Below are 23080 nucleotides of genomic sequence, written 5' to 3' on the forward strand. Positions count from 1 at the left end.
CCCGGCGGGGTCGAGAAGCCCCCGTGGATGAAACGACAGCCGGGGAAGGGAAGGGGGGGGGGGGGGTTGACGGAGGGTCCGGACGAAGTTTGAAGACGCCGCGGTGTTTGTGAAAGCTACGCAGCTGGTAAGTCGTTTGCCCTCACAGCTGGCGGAAGGTGTTTATTTACATCCGACTAGCCGCCCGCGTCGATGTGCGGGCTTTTAGACGCTTCGCCCCCCCGGTGCTTGTGTACGTAAGTCATTCCCCGTTTGCCCCGCTGTTTATTCATTTCCAGAACATTCTCTCATAACGCACTACTTTTTCTTAAAAGCTGGGCGCGCGCAGGCCCGCGGTGAAGAGCGCAGGTTCCACGACGCGGTTTGTTGTAGTTCTTATAGTTTGTAGTTGTTTTGTGTGTTTTTTTTCTTTTCTCTCTCGAAAACAAGCGAGGTGTCGTCCAGAACGTGCCAGAAGAACATTTTCTTCTCGGAGGGGAGGGGAGGGGAGGAGAGGGGAGGGAAGGGGGTGGCGGGATGGGAGGCTACCGGGTGGCCGCTGCGCGAGAATGTTGCGCACTTCAATTTACCTCGCGTGTAAGCGGAGGTCCGCGCGCCCCTGCGGCACTGCGTAATCCTTTAATTGACGGCGAGGGGGCGCGTCCACGCGGGGCTCGTTCACAACGGGGGTCGCGTGCGAGTGCCTCCGCCGCGTGTCTCGTAGTTTTGGCACCGAGGGGCGTGCTTGGTTTAGCGCGCGCGCGCGTGCCGTTCGCCTCGGCTCTCGCCGGGACGCGCGCGTCACCCTCGCGCACCTGTCATGTCGTGCAATGATGTGCGTCGCGTGCGCGGGAGCGCGTGTTTGCAATTTCCCCGCCGAGAGCGAAAACACGCGCGCCCGTGGGAGAGTTCCCGCGCGGGTGGACGTGACGTCACGGTATTTTCCAGATTGTTCTCTGTAAACGAGCCGGATTAGATAGTTGAATTATTAATTTCAAAGAAAATCAATCAGCGACGCCCCCCCTCGCCCCACGCCGAAGCCCCACCCCCTCCTCTTGACCCCCCCCTTCCTGGCTTCCGGTTTCGGATCAACTCCATCCATCCAGAGGTTTCTATCATACGCACTTTTTATTCCTGATGTAAACAAACCCTCCTCCTCTTACTCTTCCACGAGCAGTGCTTTTCTTTAACGCAAGGTGGCGCTGTTCTGCCCTCACACCACTCAGTGACGTCTGTATGTATATATATATATATACATATGTATAGATTTATACTTATGTATAATAGATATGTTTTAATAACAGCAGGTGTAACAAGAGGAGATGCTGCTTCTATTTGTCTCCTGTATGTTTACAAAAGGATCGTGGGGCCGAGATATAAATACATATAATAAGTGAGAAACTATGTTTTAATGTGTATGTATATGTATAGATTTAGCAGTTTCCAAATGAGTATGTATTGGTATGGGTATGTATACACATGAATGTATGTGTGCAGACAGCTTGAACTGCGGATCTGGCAATCCCTGCTCTCTCTCTGTCGCTCTGTCTCTCCTCAGGTTGAGGTGAAGAACGGCTTTCAGCCGCTGGGAAAGTGACGAGGGTGAAGAAAAGGACGGGGTGAGTTACTTTTACCGCCCCAGGTATGCTTGGTAACGTTCACCGACAACGGTGGGAGATGCTGAGGGCCTTAAGTCTGCAGGAACACGTGCAACGGTTCGGCAGAGGAGGCGCACAGCAAATCGAGTGATGGGTGAAAGGCATTTTACTTTGAAAAGCACCTTTATGGCCAGACGTCTATCATAATAAAACTGAAATAGATCAAACTGCACCTCAATACTGACAAATATCACCTTCATGTTTGCATCACGTTCGCAGTTTTTTTTTGTATTGTATTTTCTCATTAGATTTATAAATAGATTTTTTTTTTTAGATTGCTTTTTAAATTCAATTTTAATTTGAGAGAATCCCTCATTGATTTAATTTCTTTTTAATGAAGGAACAGTATAATTTTGGTTTGTAGTCTTTAATATAATAAAAATAGTTAAGTACAAAGTGAAGTATTTCCCTGTTAGCTGTAGTGCAGTGGAAGCATACAGTAGAACCAAGTGGAAATACTTGAGTAGAATTTGGAGGTACTTGTACCAATGGTTAAGTAAATGTTCAAAACTCCTGTCCATCGAAGACTGCAAGGAAAGATATCAAACATGGATTGATTATTATGGGGTATCATGCGTTTCATACGTAGTGGATCCCAAGCTTTGCACTGTTTGCAGCGTTACTGTGATACAGCTGGCCCAGTTCACATGTACACGCACACACACACACACACACACATCACCCCCCAGCACATCTTTGGATTCTTTTTCCACCAAAGTTCCTCTTTCTCCAACCTCCAAGGGTCTACAGCCTCCAAAGGGGAGGCTGCTGAAGCCCACATCCCTCCTGCTCCAGATGGGGGAAGCGGTCCAATCACATGCCACGAGTGCTGAGGGGGGAAGATGCTGAGGGTCTGTATGTCAGATAAACGTCTTGGTAGTGGAAGACGCGTTCCACAATAAGTGCCTCTGAGGCTCTGTCGTAGCATAGAGCGGCCGCACTGCAGCACAAAACTGTAGCTCAGCACTTGAGTTCTGGCCAAAACCCATGACCCCTCGCCCCCCAAAGAGGTTCCGAATTTTTTTACGCCCACGTGTTGATCAGGTACGTTGTATCCCGACGAGGAAGCCGTCGGCGAGGTGAAGGAAACGAACCCCGTGCCCCTCCGTTGAGTCAGGAACAAAGATAGCATTGCAGTTTAGCATATGAAGGGGACAAAGCTAATAGGCACAGCCTTGTTGAGACTATAAAAGAGACAGAACCGGGCTTGTCCCTGCTGTTGCTACGCCAACACACACAGACACCCTCACACACCCACACTCACACACAAAGGGGAAAAGTTGTGCCTTGTCTCCTTCTATTCTCCATTCAAACACAGTGTCTTTTTTTTTACTTCAAAATTAATACAAACATCACAGAATATATGGGCATGCATAAAGTACTGAATACAAATTTATTGTTAGAATATAATCCTAAAACGAGGTCCATGTTAATAAGCTATTTTACCCTTCTTTTTTTAAACCATCCAAACCATGTAGTTCATTACAGTGTCATAATAAAAGTAGCAATGAGATCAGTTGACCAAAGGATTACCACTGGATGTGTATGTGCTATGACTTTATTCTGAATTGTTAAAAATGGTTGTCTCTTATTCCTGGCAGGGAGCTGCAGGCTGAGGGCCCGAGGCCGCAGCATCCGGCCCGCCTGTCAGGCGCAGCTCGACAAAGTGGCGTGGGCGGAGCCAAATCCATCAAGCACCTCAACAGGTAAGGAAAGCTTAAAAAGGACACCGAGAACAAGCGGTAGCGAGAGAAGGGCCGCGGGCTGTGCTGATAGAAACATCCTGTGCCGCAACAGGGCCACCGAGCTAGTTTTTCTTTCAAAGCGAAGCAACGCGGCTCCTCGTCCTCTTGCTGGGATGAAATAAAATCACACGTGACAAAGATCGAAATGACAAAGATAGAAGGATCAGGCACCAGTTATTGAACCACCTGCACAGTAGGCGTGTGTGTGAAGGTGCGTGCGGGGGGCAACTACCACATCATCCTACATTACTAATGCAGTATCCATCCGCTCTCTTGAGTCAAGTGTTTTTTTTTTTCATAAATATTTTCATGATTGATTTTTGTTTGTTTGTTTTTATTATGGATTTGACATTTTTCTTCCCAACTGTTGTCTTTGTCTGTGAGAACCCCTAAGAACCCCCCCCCCCAAAAAAAAAAAACAATAGTGAATGGTTAGCATGTAATGAGATGTTAACAGTTATGTCATATAGTTAATCTTTAATGGATTTGGTTGTGTGTGTGTTTTGTATTCATGTCTGTGTGTGTGCATTGTTAATACTTTAGAAATCATCTGACAACAGCCAAAGTCCTCACGACAATCCAGTCGTGACAGACAGATAATCAGAAATTGGCACACAGTGATCCTGAAGATACCCTTGATTTTGTAATTATTTAGTTCTTCATCCAGGAAGAAATATATTGAAAACAAATATAAGCTCAGAGATCGTGGATCGTAAAGCGGAGAATAAACTACACAATTCCTAGTATTTATACGGGAACATCATAAACACAGTGTCACGTTCACTGTTTTTATTGCCGTGTAGTAACACTTGATTTTTCGTTTTGGTTAAACGATGTTTGCCTGGATACAGAAGGCTTCAGGGAGGATTTCGGTGACGCAGCAGGAAGCAGGCAGAATCGAAAGAGGAAGTAGACATGGAAGTTCTTTGGAATTAGTCACCTAAAAATGCCTACTTGTAGCTTTGCGTCGCATGTCTTTGATTATTCAACATTTCCTGTCTATTAGTTTTACTGCTAATTCCCTATATGTGTTGATCGTGTTGAAGTAATATTTTACTAAAACAGCTCAAAACAATCCAGGAGTTCTCGCTTGACACCTATAAACCTGTGAGGAACGAGCTTGCAATCGGGAAAAAAAAAACGGAAAAATCTGCAGTAAACGGGGAATTTTAACAAATATTCAAATTAAATATGTGGTTGGAGGTGGGGCCAATGACATGGTGATATCAATCACTTCCAGAAATCGACAGGAAACAGACTGGATTTTCAAAATAAAAGACCGCCATCATGATATTTGCCATTCTCGCGCATTAGACTTTGCTGTACAATAAAATTAAATAATAGAAAATGAAATTAATAAATAAAATAAAATACAAAAAATATATATATTTTTATTTGGACATAAAGAGCCTCGGACGACTATGCAACAGATGTCAGAATGCGGGCGATGTTCCTTTAAAAGCAACGGGCTGTCAGGTGATCCAGGAGGCTCAGCCTCGCAGACACCGGAGCCGGAGTGTGTCTTCGGCACCGGAGAAGGGAGAGAGACCCAATTATGGAGGGGGGGTAGAGGGGCAGAGGGGGTGAGGAGTGGAAATGGGGACACGGGCGGCGTCAGAGGGTGGAGGTGTGGGCGAGGAGGGAGGGATTGAGGCAGGGGGTGACGGAGAGCCGCTGGTGTCAGGGTCCCTTTAACGGCAGGCAGGCCCGCACTGCTCTGCCTTGTGTGGCAGCGTCGCTGCGCAGCCACAACACCGATATAAAAGCAGGGAGAATTAAATGCTGCGTCACACTCAGGAAGAGGAATAGCACCATCACGCATGCGTGCACGCAGCTGCCTGTGTGCCCACACACACACACACACACACACACACACACATTTATACATATATATATTTATGTGAGTGATCCGCTCCCGTCACTCCAGATCCACCGCTGCGACGAGACAAAAATAAAAGATAAGACGGCAACAGAGGATAGTGCGTGTGTTTGGAGAGGCGAAGCAGTGAAAGGGCGAGAGAGAGAGAGAGAGAGAGAGAGAGAGAGAGAGCGAGATCCAGGGGGAGGGAGGGAGAGAGAGAGTCAGAAAGAGAGAGAGAGAGAGAGATTTCGGATTAGTTGCTACGTCACTTTTTCATGTCGGGACAAAACAGGAGCCGAGAGTCACCCGGTTCTCCACCTGGAGCCGACACGGGGGGTTTCGGACCGGCTCGGCTCCCTCTTCTCCTCCTCCTCCTTCCTCCTTCCTCCTTCCTCCTTCTTCCTCCTCGGTAGTTGCCTATCCGCTCCTGCCCATCGCCGCTGAATGTGCCTGCATGTGCGTGTGTGTGCGTGTTTGCTTGTAGTTCCTGCGAGCTGGTCCGGGGGAGTTTTTTTTTTTCTTTTTTCCTCCAACATGGATGCTGGAGATGTGACACAGTTCCTCCAGATCTTTGTTGTGATGGAGCGGCGGAGGTGAGGCGAGGTTTGCCGAGGTGTGACGCCGAAAAGAAAGAAAGACAGAAAAGAACATGAAAAGAAGGGAGCTTTTCCTTTTTTCTGGAAGGTTCTGAGTATCGCGGCCGGGCCGGCATTTTGTCCAGATTCGTCGACGTTGTTCGTACATCTGTTTGTTTGTTTCCCGTCAGTTTCCGGTTGCCGCGGCATCGGGACCATCTCGAATAGGTGACAAACAATCCCCGACTCCTTAAGAGACACTCGAACGCATCACGACACCGGAGTTTGAGGGGACGCAGCAAGGTTGATAGCAGCCTCCCGAGCGGCGGGATAAGTTGGGATTCATCCGAGGCGAGGGGGGCGTGGGATGGGGGATGGTGGGGGGTTGAGGAGGTGGAGGGGGCAGCGACGTTTCTCTGTCTTTTGTTTTCTAACTCCGGGATGGAGTTCGGAGTGGAGAGCCGGTCACGCAGGTATTTATAGAGACAGCGGCTCCGGCTGTGTGTTATATCAGATAACAGTCCGTGGCCGGTGGTCGTGTGGCGTGTTTTCACTCCCCCCCCCAACCCCCCCTCCTTCCCCTCCCTCCCTCCGCCCCCCCTCGGATTCGACCGGATCCCTCCCCAAGACACATTTGTTTCTGCGTAGTTAGGAGACAGAGATGGTGACGCAGTCATTTCTGGGCTGGACTTTTTTCCTTTTTTTTTTTTTTTTTTTTTTGGGTTTCACCTAGTGCACAGATTGTATCTCTCTCTCTCTTTCTCTGGATCTCTCTATCTCTACCGGAGGAAGCTAACATGTCATGCTTCTCGCTCGCTGAGAGAGAGAGAGAGAGATAGAGAGAGGGAAACTGAGAGGGAGAAGTTGTTTACTCTGCTCTCCGGGTGACTCTGCGTTGGCTCCTCTCCAGTTCACACGCACTGGACTTCCTAAAAGCTACCGCATCATGGGCCGCCGCGCCAAGCCGGGCTCCCATTGGACAGGAAGAGCACCCCCCCCGCCCCACCGCCGCCACCGCCACCACCCGACTCCGAGGGCCGCCATTGGCCGAGTGCGGGCTAGCAGCCGCAGTCGCAACCTCTGATTGGCCGCAGGAGAAGCTGGTTCTGTCTCGCTGAGGCGTCGAAGCCGCAGAAACACTATAATGTGGATTTTCATTATTATCTGCTAAAAGCTTTATAAGCTGCGTGTTGGACCGGAGAATGTAAGTGTCTTTGTTTTGTTTCAAAAGACAAACACGAGGTTTGTGTTTCTCATGTGTCGCCGCCGTCTCTGTGTGTGCGGATGTTAGCGTGTCCGAACCCAACGCCGCTTCGCCGTCCGCCGACTGAAGGCCTGGTTCGCACTTCGGCTTGTAGGTGTGTTTCATTTCCCAAGCAGGAGGGGTGTGTGTGTGTCTGGAATCCGACTGTGACGAGGAGGGTGGTGGAAGGGGCGTAGATGGTCTTGGATCAGTTATTTATTTCCCCGAGGATTTCCTCGGTGAGGAAGAACAACAAAAACAAAACAAAAACTTCAGCTAGGCCCCCGTGAGTCGATCGGGGCCACGCGTGACGAAGAAGAGGAAGAAGAATTACAACAGAGTTGGTACCAGTCAGATGCTTGAAAACGGTGAACAAAATCCCCACATCCTGATATGAGAGAACATTATGAATTAATAACAACGTAATTACATCATTTTAATATTTTTTGACATTCCTTGCCTGAAGATAGATATTAATTTTTCTCACGTGGCCCCGGAACATCGACAGCTGTTCTTTTCTGAACAAAATGCTAACGACGCCATCATTGTTGTTGTCGCTGTCATGCCGCCATGATGCCCCGCTCTGACCTGTAGCCTCGCCGCCATCTCCTCCCCTCTATTTGTTGCCATAGTGGAAAGAAACACACCGTCCTGTTGAAGATGAATGGCTAAATATTGGCCTTTAGCTAGCGAATAGCAATGAAAGTGGCCTTGTCTCTTCGTTCTCTTTTCCTCCCCCGGTGCCTCGTCTCTCACCGCGGCGCCTGTGAGGATCCGAAAAACCGATGCTTATTTTCTATTTGTGTTGTTTCGGAGATGATGAAAAGAGTGTGCGTGGCTGGCCGCCGTCTGCATTGCAGCTCCTGCTTCCATCCTCAGCATCTCTCTCTCTCTCGCTCTCTCTCACCCCTCACCACACACACACACACACACACACACACACACACACAGACACACCACCCCCTCCAAATGTGTCGATGGGATAACGCGCTGTACACCGCCGCGGCTTATTCTCCCTCTCAGAAGGAAGAAGATGATCCGTAGCCTCCGAGCTGAACCTGGTACTCTCCTCTTCGCCGCCATGGCGGGGGTCATTACTTATGAATGAGTTAACAAAACAGGCTGTGTGTGTGTGTGTGTGCGTGTGCGTGTGCGTGCACGCGTGTGCGTGCGTGTTTGTATATGTATATGTGAAGGCTTCACAAAAGCACCTTAACAGGCAGTCAATAGCAGCACACTGTCATAGCTGCCCAACAGATTCAACACACACACACGCACACACGCACACACACTCCCTGACAATATTATTTTGTGCCAGAGCCCTTGTAATAAGTTTTATTTACAATGTAATAACGCCTTATTAGTTATTACTCATTGATGATCAATATAGTCATTATTCTGCCACAGCTTTGTTTTTTTCATGTACTTTTTCTAATTCTTTCACCACTAAATTGTTATCTTACTAAATAAGCAGTGTACCGGCTGCAGCCCTCTCAGTAAATGTGGAATAAAGGCATTATTCCTCTTAAAAAGTTTTGGTCTCTAAAAATATAAAAAAGTATACTCACTTGCTGATAAATGTACAATAAATGTGTCAGTCATCAACGGTTTATTGACACTAATACAAATTGCTTAGTTTAGATCCCCCGCCTTCAGAGAAGCCTAACATTTAAAATTGATTTATTTGGAAAAAGAAAAAGAAAATCTATCTAATGTGTTCAAACTTTTGTAATTTCAGTTAATCCTTCTGTCATTTCCGCAGAGGGTAGAATTATGCAGTGATAACCGCTTGCATGTGAAACAATGAGAGGTAAAGCTGATTGGCTCAAAACATTTGACAGGTTAATGAAAACACATGCAGGTCAGACAGAGGAGGAGCGGACGTTTCTAAGTCGCAACCCGAAACTAAAGACGTACAAAAACAAGCGTCCAAAAAAAATCCAGGTCAATATCAATCTTGAGTCCAAACTTTCCAGCGACACGATTGACCACAAGGTTGCATTCGTATTTTTTTTTTTTTTTTTTTTTTTTTTTTTTTCAAAAAAGTAAAACGACATTGATGGAGTATTTCTGGGTTGCGGTGATCCCGGGTTTGGGCCGACCCGGACGCAAGTTTGCGCCTAAACTGATCGATTGATGGACAAAATGATCAGCGGATTAATCAATAGTGAAAGAGCTTCTCTGATGCCTTAAGGAGACACAGGACAGGCTTGTTAGAGGGACGAAGGTCACACAAGTTTGTCAGTAATGCTAATTGTAAATGGTTGGAGGAAATGAGGCGTTTGGATCGGCGTTCTCAGGCGGCCTCTGCTAATCAGGTCTTCGTCAATGGTAATAACACAATTACAATGCATCTGTTATCCACTTAATGCATCGGTGTGTTAATAACCATATAATATGGCCTTTAATGAACAGAGGGATTCAGCCTGATGGTACTCAGGCTCACATGTGGCGCCGCTATTCCCTGCATGGTGGGCTCCCTGGTGCCCTCGAGGGCGGGGACGGGGGGGGGGGGTCGCAGCTCCGGCGCTGATCCCGCTGTGACTGCTACTGCGGCGGAAGGCCTTCTGTCCCTTTAAATCTTTTATAAGCATTACACAACAGTCCCAGTGGCACACAAGCAACAAACAATTCTGACGGGAGGAGCGGAGGAGGGGGGTTAGCTAGCAGGAGCCAGACACCTACGGTCTTGTCGTAGCCATCGCCGCCGTTTCCGTGAGACTCGGCGGTGAGACATCGTTTTGACCTGACGGGGATTCAACCTGCTGTTGAGAAAGTCAAAGCTTGTTTTAGCTTAATTTGTGGCAATTCCAGGAAGTGCTGTAGTAATTTATCCCGGGGGGAGGGTGGGGGCGGCTGGACAACCATCCCAGGTAGTCCGCCAGGATGTCTAAGGCGGATTTTCTTTTCGCATTTTGCAAAGCTAAAAAGTGGGCGAACTGGCTGCTACCTGTCCGGCCCCACCCTCTCACTGCTTCTGCTGCTGCTTGTTTGACTTCGTTCAGTGTGAAGGGGATGGCAGATCTCTCTAATCCTTTGTGTGTGTGTGTGTTGTGTGTGTGTGTGTGTGTGTGTGTGTGTGTGTGTGTGTGTGTGTGTGTGTGTGTGTGTGTGTGTGTGTGTGTGTGTGTGTGCGTGCGCGCAGGCCTGCAGGTGAGCCTGTGTTTCTAAGCCATGCGTGCTTTGCGCCTGTTCTTGTCAGAGTGGCAATGTGGGTGTGTTCCTCCTCTCCCTCTGGTTCTCTCTCTCTCTCTCTTCATCCCCCTCTCTCTGAGCGTTGAGAACCCCAGCCTGTTACGTCAGCGGCGCCGTCGGAGTGACCGTGACCGGGGTCTGATCGGGATCAAGGTAGAAACAGTGGACGCGACTGAAAGGCTCATTACTTATTGAACGACACGGATCAGTGTAATGGACGGGGCCTCCTTACAGACCATAATAGTTCTCTTTGGGCCGGAGTGACATCGGGCAAAATATCAGCATTTCTACAAAATATGGTCCAACTGGGATTTAATATTACTAAATTATCTAATAGCATAAAATGTAAAAAATTATTTTACCGTCTACTTACATCAAATTCACATTTGTTTGTGTAACTATATATTTGTCTGTTTATATATGTACTAATGATTATTTACCTTTCATTTGTATTTTTATTTATTTCATCATTAAAAATATATTACCTTTTTAGTTGTCATTTTATACATTTTTCTTTATTAATTTATTTATCTTTTTTTATTAATTCATCTATGCATATTTCAGTTCATCGTTTTTTATCTTCTTAAGTCTCTTTAGCTACATATCAATGCATTTATTTTGTTTATTTGTCTGTGTGTTTATCTTGAAATGTATTCATTTATCTTTTTGTATTTATTCATCAACTTGTTTATTAATCAATTAGCAATGGATGATTTCCTTGATCTTTACAATTATTCAGTAAAGTTTTGGGCCCTTTTTTCTTGTAAATTCACTTTATCTATTTTTTCTCAACATTCAAGGAACCCAACATGATTATGTTGTTCCACTAAAGAAAAAAAGAGCAAGAAGGAAAGGGAAGAGGAAATCAAAAAAAGAAAAATCAGGGAGAAATTAGTTTTCAGTTGAAATTTAAAAAAAGAAATGTGTTAAGGAAAAAGACAGAAAAAGCATTCAATGCCTCAGGTGATTACTAAATGATCATAAATCCTCTTTGAATATCAGGGAGAAATAAAGGATGAAGATGTGAACGTAACATTTTCAAGTCATTAAATCAAGTAATAGTCACTCAAAGGTGCTGCTGAGAGAAATCAAACAGTCATAGAGAATACTTCTGCTCGTGACTGGCGCCCGATGACTCAAGGGACTTGATGCAGTCTTTTCAAGCAAAAAAAAAACAAACAAAAAAACACACCTTTACTTCTGGACTCAGGACAAGTTTGAGACTCGACAATCAGTGTCAAGACTGGTTTCTATGGTGAGGCGTTCAGGTTGGGCTTCAAAACTCGTGACCCCGATGACTGCAGACTTGACAAAACCGTTCTCTTCTTGGGCTCTTCTGGGACTTGAATGTAAACACTCGGGGCTCGGCACATTCGGTTCTCCTTGACAAGATCAGGAAAGCTTCGCCTCAAAGATGCCGATGACTTTTAAGACTCGGTACCATTGAGTTAAACAAAGTTAGAGTAGAGGGAGGTGTTTCTGAACTGCTTTGGGAAATATTTTGTCAACTTTTTAAAAGTTTTCTTAACCTTGTAAGGCGTATGGAAGACTTTGGACTCGTCAAGCATCTTCCCCACCTTGGAGGCATCAGTGTAGCAAACATTGACTCGGCCTGTCCGACTGTCACATGACTCGGACCCAGGACGCCATCTCATCTGAACTGGGTTGATTTGTAACACAGGTGACTCAGAAAGGCTGTCGGTCCCAAGTCTGGACGACTAGATAGAGCCGATTCCCTGGGTTTCCAATCAGTCTTAACAGGGACAAGACTAACGTGGCAGGTTTAATAAAATTATTTTCCATTCAAATTCATTTATGCTATCGGCTGCTTTTGCTGAGAAAATATTACAACTCGTTTTGGACTCGAAAACTCGAAGCTTCAGATTTGAACCTGAGACTCATCGCTTTTGTCTTTGGAATTCAGATGAGTGACACGGACAATCAGACCCGAAGAATGTTCTGGGACTCCAGCGATAACACTCAGGACTTGAGTCACTGACTTTGAATTTGGAGACTTCAGAAGACCGACAATATGTGATACAGCAAAATCTTGATAGATTTTATGGGTCTCGAGTGTTAAAACTTGGGTCTTGAGATTTCAGGTTTGACATATACTCAACAGCTGAAGCCTTTGTGTTTTTGAGTTTTGTTTTGCGTTTGTGTTGAGAAGTTGGACTTTTGGGGGATTCGAGTGTAAAGACTTGGGACTTCTTTTCGTGGCAACTGGACTTGAATTTCTTCACTTGAAGATGTTTCACCCCTCATCCGAGAGGCCTCTTCAGTTCTAATGGCCCGTGGGGATTTACCGAATATAACAGCTAGGGATTTTGGCAGCTCTAGGTTATGGAAGTTTGTTACGTAAAGTAAAATGACAGAAACTAAGTCTAAGGGGGTCGTTACACTAATTGGGGTGTCGTTCGTTTGGACAAAAGTGCAACTTTTGTGGGATAACCTGGCTTGGAATGTGACCCAAAGACTTGTGTCTTTACTGTAAAGGCTTTACAGATATTTTACAAATTAACGTTTGAAAAGAATGACCGGTATTGCAATAATTTAAGACTTCTTTTCGGGACTTCTAAAGACTTGGTCTTAAGACTTTGTATTTCCTTGTATTTTCTTCGACACTCCGAACTTCAGTGTAGTGACTCCGATGTTCTTCGATACTTAAGAATCCCAGATAAAGTAACTGTGGAGGTTCTCAGTCAACCGGGTCGTGGTGAATTCTTGTTGAAATTTTCTTGTCTTGGCAACTGGACTTGAATTTTTTCATTTGAAGATGTTTCGCCCCTCATCCAAGAGGCTTTTTCGGTTCAATGACCTGTTGGGGAGTTTCCCAATTTATAATTGACTTATATCAGTTATATTCAGAAACTCCTCAGAGGTCATTAGAACTGAAGAAGCCTCATGGATGAGGGGCGAAACATCTTCAAGTGAAGAAATTCAAGTCCAGTTGCCAAGACAAGAAGATTTTGATGAGAAATCCTTGATAAAATTTAGCTATCTTGGTTAGACATGACACTTTTTATAGTACTTTTTTTTTTATATGGTACTTTAGACTTCGGACTTTAGTGAAAAGAGAAATTCTTGGGACTAAAGTTCAAGCCTTGTGACTTTTTTGTAACCCCAGTTTACAGCCTTGACAAGTGCTTGCTATTCATCAATATTTGGTAAATTTGGTATTTTCCTTCAGCGTCATTCTGACGCTGGCTTTTATTTCGAAGGATTTTTTTGTCTTCTACGTTTGTTTCCACATCACAGGGATGAAATCATCTCAAAATAGGAGGTAATCTCCTGAAAAACACAATTCAGGATTAATAAAGACAATATACAAATAAATAAGTACTTTCAATTTTTTACATTTTTAATAATAATAATAATAATTATTATTATTGATTTTATAAATAATAACAATATGATATTCTTAGTACAAGTGACTTAAAGAAACAATGCAAAATTGAGTACATTTTGAAAAACAACATCTTGTCTTCAATAACCAATCAAAGGTCAATAAATAATCTGCATGGAAATTGATCTAAAAATTGATGGAAATTACTTAAAAAAAAAGAGAAAATTAATAGATCAGGTAAGTACCAAAAAAAAAATTACCTTTCAAAATAAACCAGGAAATCATCAAAACTATTTTTAAATATGAAACTCTGTAAATGATTAACAAAAAAATACAAGACATGGTTTTTTGGGATTTAATCTCCTGGATTGATTGGAAGGCTCATTTATTCTTTCCATTGTATCGGCATGAATGATCAGTTCAATAGCAAGGAGGCGACACTCGGTTGACAGGAAGCAAGGCGACGAGCACGGTGGCTATTTGGTATCTCCTGCTAAAAAAGCCAAATCAGAGGCAGCGTGGCAGACGACGACGAAGGTCCGTGTAGGCTATCGAATGGGTGCACATAGTGTCGTTCGCTCTTCAGGTGATTCCACCTCGCCTTGAAAACTCCCGCCATTTTTCTAACTTTCTCACATTGTGGGGAGTCAGTTAACACTGCCCCCTGTGGCCGTCAGTGGTACTGCTCTGCTCTGTCTGCGAAGCTTCCAGGAGACAGACCGAAATAGGCACGAAACCAAAGAACGCCTCCGTCCGTGTCCGAAAGCGTATCCTGCGCATCATTCGAGTGATGTCGAGCACTGGAGGAGTATCTTGAGCACTGCCTTCAGGGCTTTCCAAAAAAAAAAAAAAAAGGGTATCGAGGTTGACAACCAAAACATTAATAGTTAAAGGTGAAAATTCCATGTGAAAATATTTCATGCTTTGCTGGTCAGTCCAGTTGTGCACTAAATTCAGTCCATATTTGAATATATATATATGTGTGTGTGTGTATATATATGTGTGTATATATTTGTATATATGTGTATGTATATGTATATATATATGTGCGTATGTATACATATTTTTTTTTCTTTTTTCAAATATATATGTATGTATGTATAAATATATGTATATTGTATATGTATATATATGTATGTGTGTGTATATATATATATATGTTTATACAAATGTATATACAGTATATATGTGTGTATGTATGTATATATATATATACAGTATATATGTGTGTATGTATATATATATATGCGTGTGTATGTATATATATATCTAATATATATATTTTAAATTAATATATTTGAAAAAAAATATATATATTTGAAAAAATATATATTTGAAAATGTATACATATAATATATGTTTTCAAATATATATAATATATATACATTTTATATAGAATTCTATATGAAATTATATTTTATAAATATGTTTTCAAATATGACTCCCTCGACAACCGGTTTGGGGGTCACCGACACCAACGTCCTCAGGGCCGCAGCTCCCGGCTTACATTCCTCTGGGCTCCTCCCCGACACGGAGGCCGTGGCATAGCTTCAGCAGCCGAAAAATCCAAAACACGTTATGAATTTAAAACAATAAATTAGATAGATACAAAGAAAAAGAAAGACCTTTATTGTCACATTCAGGACACCTCCTGGAATCGAACCAGGAATGTTGGGTTCCAAGGACGACCGCTCAAACCCCTCGAGTCCCCGCCCTGAAAGTAGCAAGACAGAATTCTTAAAAAAAAATTCAAGACAGAAATGTAAAAAAAGAAACACAAACAAGCGAACAATAATTTGAAATAAATGAGAAAACAATAAAGAGAAAAGTACAAATCTTTAAGGTCTGTATCTGGTAAAAATATGTGAGATCATTAATTTAATTGTAGAAGAAGAAACTTCAAAATCTGCACAACTGAATGAATTATAAACTTATAAATGTAATTACCTTGAAATCACATTGTAATTAGAAATAAAAACCTCAAACTTGCTCCAAGAAATTGCATAAAAAATCTGGAAAAAAAAACACTAAAACACAAATAAATATATTAAAGATTTAGACTTTAGAAATGTAAATAAAAGTATGTGTGTTTTAGCAATAACTTTTTCAGCAGAATTAAAAATGTACAATGTCAAGTCTGTAAATTAAAAAGAAATGTTTTATCTTAAAATCAAAATGAAGTCAAGGAGCCATTCACTTAATATAGCCATGCAGGAAAAAAAGAAATCTAGAGTCCATTAGAGTCATTGGAAAGCATGATAAATAACCCATAAATAAGAGTTAGCTTAAATAATAAAAACCAAATTTAAAAGTTGTTAACTGATTTTAAAGTGAACAAGAAATTAATCAAATTACTCGGAATTTACTGGAAAATTCAGAAAAATCAGAAAGAAAAGAAAGAAAGAAAACGAATTCTTTGGAATATTGACCCATCCCCATCCCCAAATCATTAAAATATGAAAGAAATTATATGAAACTATTAAGAAAAGTCCACAAATAATCATCTTTAATTTCCTTTAAAATGACATGAATGTACTTTAAATAAGACATTTAGACTTGAGAAAATTGAGATTTTCTCTTTCAAAATGAACCCCAAATGAACCGTAATCTCTCCTAATCTTAATCTCTGCTCTAATCTGGCTGGTCTCTTGTAGATCCCGGCGGCAGCGTTTGGCGTCGGCAGACCGACGTGCCCCCCTTGGAAGCTGGTTTCAGATGGTGGCTTAGAGAATCCTGGTCCATCTAGCACCATTTGAAATCAGTGTTCTTGGGGCGGGGAGTGTTTACGCGCCTCGGACGTCGTCTGAGGAGACCCGGGACGAGATCGGCCGCAGCTCCTTGTCCTCTTTCCAAGGTTGACCGATTTCTTTTGGTGTTCAGAGTCTCCTCCTGTTTCTAGCACCATTTGAAATCGGTTACAGTGAAGGACAGATATCCTCCCGGGCCCCCGGCCCCGGACCCCGGGCCCCCACGCTGACTGAAGAAGGCCGAACCCTGCTGGAGTATCTTCTGATGGGTTTACTGTCTTTTATTCATCTTATTATTATGGTTCTTCTTGTTGTTGTTTTATATCGAAATTTCATTGAAATGTGCCCATTATGGGATCATTATAGGTGAATTCTAATCTTTTCTCCCTCTTTTCTTTGGCCGATGTGAGTTTTTTCTTCTTTATTTTGTATATTTGTTATTCTTTGTAACCAGGAAAAGAATTATTGTATTTTATTGAAATGCTCTCATTGAACAAGTGAATTGTTTTTGACTGAATAGAAAATTGATTGAAAATGTCTTATTATATTGGAAGTTAAAATTTGCGAAATTTCTCATGTGTCTTTATCAGACAATTTCATTCATTATCATGTTTTTTATTTTGTATTTTTATAATTGTAGGATATATTTTTTGCGGATCAATTTCCTTTTGGCTGCCCCCTTCAAGGGACGCCAGAGCGAATCAAGCTCCTCCATCTAACCCCATTCTTTGTATCTTCTCACACCAACTAACCTCGCAGTCTCAACTTCACCACACAAACAAGTATTCTCTTTGCAGTTTCAATCTCAAAGGGAACCAGAAATGTCCAACTCTGTTTCCCTTCTTCAATGCAACTGTCTAAACCAGACAGCATCGCTGCTTTCTTACTTTTCAACCTATTTTTTGTCTGTGAGACACTGGATTGTAGATTTGGTGAAGTTATATTTTATGTCATAAGGTCTTATATTTTAAACTCTTAATTCTCAAAAAAATAAAAGTATATTGTGTTGTTACACTCTACGCATACTAAAAAAAATAAAATAAAAAATTGACATTGTATGTGGCTACTGGTCTTGATGAAAACTGTTCTGGCTGCACATATACTGTCATTTATACTACAGTATTTTTTTTTCTGAAGCTAGTATGAGAATTAGCAGGAGAAATGAAGTATCTCAGTACTTCCTTATCCTGCACCTTATTTGCCCTTATTGCGTTTCCATGTTGGAGCCACAGGGGGGCAGCAACCCATTTAGCACAGGAGCTCATATTTTATACTTATAAATACTACAATTACACACACTACAATGAATTACTTTTATCAAGATACTGTTGCATCTCATCTATTGGTTTCTGCAACATCTTTCATTAACATTGTTAAATATTACCTCAAAGACTGGACTTTCGTGCATCAGAACCAGCTTTCTAAAACATTGATTAAAGTTACATAATAGCGCAATATATAAAACCTTTAGTGTTTTTCTTCTTTTAATTGAAAAATTGTGCTCCTGGAATAATACGCAAAAAAATCACAAACATATGATCCTAAAAGATAAGTACAATTTTCAACGGTGTAAAGTGTTAAGGACACCATGAGTTCCTGCAGCTGAGTTGAAGCGCCTAAGAAAGTTTGAGAGAAAACCAGGTGGAGACAAACATGAAGCATCTGGAGCACCAAAGTTCCATTAATTCAAAATGGATTTCAGGATTTTGTTTTTTTAAATCAGGAGTCAAAACTAAACAACTTCACAATTGAATGAATGAAACCCACGTGTTTGTGTTTGTTTTAATTGTCATTTTATCAATCAGTAGCAATAACACCATATACAAAAAATAAAGATCAAGGTAACACTATGCATTAAAAGTACTTTTTTTTTTGAAAAACAAAACAATTGTACAGATATGTGTAATTCAATAAATAAGATAAGTGCAAAAGCTCTGAGACAATGCTCAAAAAAAAAAAAAAAAAAACTGCGAACGCAGCAATTCTTGGGTCTGCAGGTTTTTGTTTGCCTTTACGTGACACTGCAGTGCAAAAAGTTCACAATTCTGATGATATGAGGGAGGTGGCGGGGCCTCCATGCAGGTGCCCAGGCCTCTGGCTGCCTGCTCTGGCTGCCCCGGCTGCCTGCTCAAACAGCACGCAGGTGCTTTAGAAGAACGGCAGGTGAAGTGGGCGAAGCAGAGAAGCCAAGGTGGGAAGCTGGGACAAGTGGACTGACGGTGACCTTTGGGTGGTTAACTTTTTAACATTCCTTTCATTGCTTCTGGTGATTTCAGTTGAGAGATTTTACTTATACATTCATTTCTTTAAAACCATTTAGGTTTTTACCAGTTTTTGTAAAAAAAAAAAAGAAAAAAAAGAAAGAGGGGATGTATGCTTTTGCACAAATTATCCCTAACAAAATTTTCTCAATTTTTCTTGCTATATTTATTATACATTTTGACCTAAACAAAACTGATTTTTTTTTTTTGTTATTTCTGTTCAATTTCAATTCAATGTACCTTTCCAAAATCCAGCACTGATATTGTCTTGCCTGACAGAAAATCACGACATCTGGAACAAAGGGACTCTGACACTCTTTTAAACAATTTGTTAAAGAACCAAAAAAACAAAAAAAGACATTTGAATATTAGAGGAAATTAGAAGCAATTGCTAATCGTCCCACGGAAAAAAAAAAACATGATTTGCTGAAGTATGGAAAAATATGATTTCTGCGAGTTTCTGCAGTAAAAGATCATTTCTACTGGGATTCCAGCTGGCACTCCAGACTAAGAGGCAAAGTCCTGAACCCCGTCATGCTTCGCGTCCTGGAGGTGGTGATAATACTGGCCAAGACGACGGCGAGAACGTCCCGGACAACTCCATCTGGAATGGGGCGGCGAGTCAAAAAGCAGGTGCTGGAAGCGGCATTCGCTGAATATTGGTGGCAATTAAGACCCGAGTCCTCAGTCCTTCAACCTTTTTACCTAGAGATGTACGGGACCAACAGCGCCACTGCGTTTACTGGAGGGAGAGATGGAGAGACGAAGAGGCCAGAATTGTTAAAAGACAGAGAGGCATCCGACGCGGCTGCGGTCCTGCAAGGAGAACAAAAACAACCCCAAAAAAAAAAAGGTGGAGCAAAGGCTGCTGTCCAGCTGGTTAGTAAGAAGCATGGGATGACATGGGGGTGGGGATGGGGAGGTCGTTTAAACGGGCAGCGGGAGAAGCACACGGACGGACGGCGGGAAGCGTTTTTTTCCGTCCCGGTTTAGTCAGAGCGCGTTGCACCCGGAAGTTGCTCGGCGGACCCGCCGTCTTACCGAGAGCGTCAGTCCCTCTTCTTCCTTCGCGGCCTCGTCGGCCCGGCGATGATTCCCAGAGCTGCAACCCAATGACTACGAGTCAACATCCAAACGTCGGCGAGACCAGGAAGCCATGCGCACGTGCAAACGTGCATGTACATATAAACAGACACACATACACACATACTGGCTGCCAGGGGTGTGTCCAAAACAGATCATCTGAGCTCTCGCTCCCTAAACATTTCGGCTCTCGGGTCACACCGGAGGCGAAATGCAAGGCAAAGTAGGGCTGGACATTATGGATGGCGGACGGTCGCCATAGCGATTCCAGGGTTCTCCTGTGATCTCAAGCGACCGGAGTTTGTCCTGGGTTCCACTTGAAGTGAATAACAAATATTTTGGTAAAGTCTCTGCTGTTTCCACTGGGAAAATGGAGGAACCACATAATTGCTTGCAAAGGACTCAGTTGGGTAAATTAAAAAGGGATTTTTTTATCTAAAAAAAAAAAAAAAAAAGTACTGGATTTTAACTGAAATTTTACCACAAAAAAATGGATATTCCAGTAAAGATGTCATTAAAGATGAATTATGCACAAATATTTATTTATTCATTCATTTAATGTCCAGCCCTATTTTAAAAGGATTCTCTGTGAAAAGCAGAAATGAAGATCGACAGGAAACAAGAGTGTTCACGGAGTCTAACCAGCCAAGATAAAAACAAAAATAGATTAGACACCGGAATCGTCAACCAAAGAGAGGAAATGGAATCTAGATATCAAACAAGGGTGCCAAAACTAAACTGCTGAAGTTGGTGCTGCTTGTGACAACGCTGAAATGACAGATTCTGAATAAGGCCGCTGAATAATAATCACATCAGTTGATCGCACGGAACATAAATGGTGGTTAGAGCGCTGCAGTGGACACGCCGGGCCAGTAGTTGGCGGTGTGGGGTGTCAAATGTCAACGTCAACCGTGCAGTGGAACTGCTCTACAGTACTCGTGGTTGTTCTTGTGGTCGACCAACTAATGCACGCCAAATGACAGCAACCGTGCTCATTTCTAGAACGTTTCCTCGTTTCCTAAAATCTTTCCTCTCTGGCAACCATTGTTCTGAATTGTTCCGATTTCTGGTGCCTCAAACATTGTTCTTGTGTTGACTGACGGACAAGAGAATACCAAAGTTGTGCGTCTTCACCCAAATGCGTTGTTGTGGAAACTGTGCCTAAATGACTGTGGAAACCGGACTTGGCGCATCGGCCCAAAAACCAAAGCCAACACAGCAACGTCGGCCCGGAGGGGAAACTACATCGTGGACGATAAGAAAAAATAGAACTCTGGAGGGTGTCGGGTTGGAGAGGATAACGGAGCCCCCCCCCCCAAAAAAAAAAGATGAGCCGAACGGCGTTCCACTCCAACGCCGAAAGCTGGTAAGAGCGGAGAGCCATCATGTTCATCGAGTTCAGGAGGCTCACGTTAGACCCCGAATGACAACCAAATCTTGGGATTTGCCAGTGAACACGGAGCGGTTTACTTTACCTTGCAACAATCACACTGAACTGTTCTAAGTTTTCATGTGGGCACTAAGGGACCTTGGTAGAACCGCTAATGTCGTACGTAAATAAAAGTCGGGCGCTTAAAACCTGGACCCAACAATAAAACAAACGTGAGACTGACAGCACACCGCAAACATGCATGACAACACACATTCATATATTGGACGGCGCATGCGTGCACACAGCACCAAGAGAACAGGCGGCGGACCATTAGCCGCCGCCAAAGATCCACGAAGCCAATAGGCACAAAGGTGTTAAAAGGACTAGAAGCATTAGTAAGTGCAGTTTAACAAAGCAACACTTTTACCCATTGATTCCCTTTTTTTTGGAGACGCGTCGGACTCCAAAGTACCATCCGGCCAGGAGGAGGAGGATGATACTACCAAGGACTATTATGGGGGGAGAGGAGAGACAATGGAATTGATTAAGGATGAGGGGGGTGAGGATGACGACTGATCCTGTTTCCATGAGTGATGAAACCTGGCGGTGAAGTTGTGCTTTAAACATGAGGGCAGTGGTTCGAGCACACTTGAAACTTCAAGGCAAACCGAATTATCCCATGCGTTTTGTTCCACTCAGCCAGAAGCCTTAAAATCACACACATCGATCAGATGGAACACGTCTCCAAAGGTGCGGCGGCCGTTTTCGGCTTCTTAAAGGAATTTAAATGAACAGGTCAATGACCTTTGAGTGTTTTATCCTGACATCTATCTGTTTTCTGAATCTCCTGTCGACTTCCAGCAAATCTTCTCAAATCTACTTCCAAATTTTGATGTTTGATTTTCTTTTAAACCACCTAATTTTTTGATTCTTTAAAATAATTTCCCGCCAGGCTAAAAAAACCATGTCTTGATTGCGAGATGCCTATGAGCGAATTCAAATTCTACATTTTCTAATACATATGATCTAATAGATTGTAAAATCAATCGGTCGAGGCGGAAGGCCGCCCACACTGAGCTGGGATCTTTCTGATGTTTCTGTACCGGTAAAAGGCAATGTTTCTTGCTTCCTTTTCTTTTAAATTAGAAAAAGGAGTATAATGTTCTTTGCATCATGATCGATGGTGTCCCATATTTGCGTTATCAGCAATGTGGTTTAGTAGGTTACATTTCACAGCACTACAAGCCACAGCTGATAACCCAAATCATCACAAACATCATTGTAATCAAACCGTCCTACTGTTCGTTTGTCCCCTACATAAAATGTATTTTTGTCTCAGGGACCGTGTTCATTACCCAACACACACACACACTCACATCGAAACAGATACACCCATACTACTTCCTCTTTTTACACAGCCCAACAATAATATCCTAAAGCAGGCTTTGAAACTCACCGCCAAAAACAATCCCCAATGTCCTGGACACAGAAGAGGCGTCACTGCCTAAAAGACAAAACAGAAGGGGGGTGGTTTGTTTTTGCACACACACACAAGTATTTGATACACTGCTGATTTTTCAGCTTTTCCCACTTGCAAAGCATGTAGAGGTCTATTATTTTTATCATAGGTACACTTCAGCTGTGAGGGACAGAATGTAAAACAAAAATCCAGAAAAACATTGTATGATTTTGAAGTCATTGATTTGCATTTCACTGCATGACACAAGTATTAGATCACCTGACAACCAGTAAGAAATGTGACTGCACCAGTTTGAACTCCTTACCTGTATAAAAGACACCTGTCCACACACTCAATCAAACTCCAACCTCTCCTATGATAAAATTTAAGACCTCTACATGTTTTGGGAGTCGGCTGAAAAGCTGAAAAATCAGCAGTGTATCAAATACTTGTGCTCCCCACTGTGTATATGTGTGTGTATGTATATATATATATATATATATATATATATATATACATACACACACATATAGATGTGTGTGTGTGTTGGGATGAT

At 42.8% G+C, this 23080-nt stretch overlaps 1 protein-coding gene and 1 long non-coding RNA gene across 7 annotated transcripts in view; one reads left to right on the top strand and one right to left on the bottom strand.

The window, feature by feature from the left end:
• Positions 1–18712, top strand: LOC147227099 (uncharacterized). Its single transcript, XR_015107073.1, has 5 exons — positions 1–127; positions 1538–1598; positions 2379–2488; positions 3239–3343; positions 16257–18712. It is a non-coding gene; the product is annotated as an uncharacterized LOC147227099 (long non-coding RNA).
• LOC147227100 (C4b-binding protein alpha chain-like) overlaps positions 18113–23080 on the bottom strand; it is a 14805-nt gene continuing 9837 nt past the window's right edge. For 2 of the 6 annotated variants that reach the window (XM_086158885.1, XM_086158883.1), the window contains 4 exons: positions 22522–22569; positions 21493–21574; positions 19652–19712; positions 18113–19352 (listed from right to left, as the gene is read on the bottom strand). In XM_086158885.1, the coding sequence (XP_086015011.1) occupies positions 19350–19352; positions 19652–19712; positions 21493–21574; positions 22522–22569 (194 nt within the window). In that variant the 3' untranslated portion in view covers positions 18113–19349. The remainder of the gene's footprint in view (positions 19353–19651; positions 19713–21492; positions 21575–22521; positions 22570–23080) is intronic. The other 4 variants (XM_086158888.1, XM_086158887.1, XM_086158886.1 and 1 more) reach the window with 3 other exon arrangements.

Source organism: Fistularia commersonii, chromosome 14, assembly GCF_037954325.1.
Source record: "Fistularia commersonii isolate RoL2024-O1a breed Wild chromosome 14, RoL_Fcom_v1.0, whole genome shotgun sequence".
Classification (NCBI taxonomy): Eukaryota; Metazoa; Chordata; class Actinopteri; order Syngnathiformes; family Fistulariidae; genus Fistularia; species Fistularia commersonii.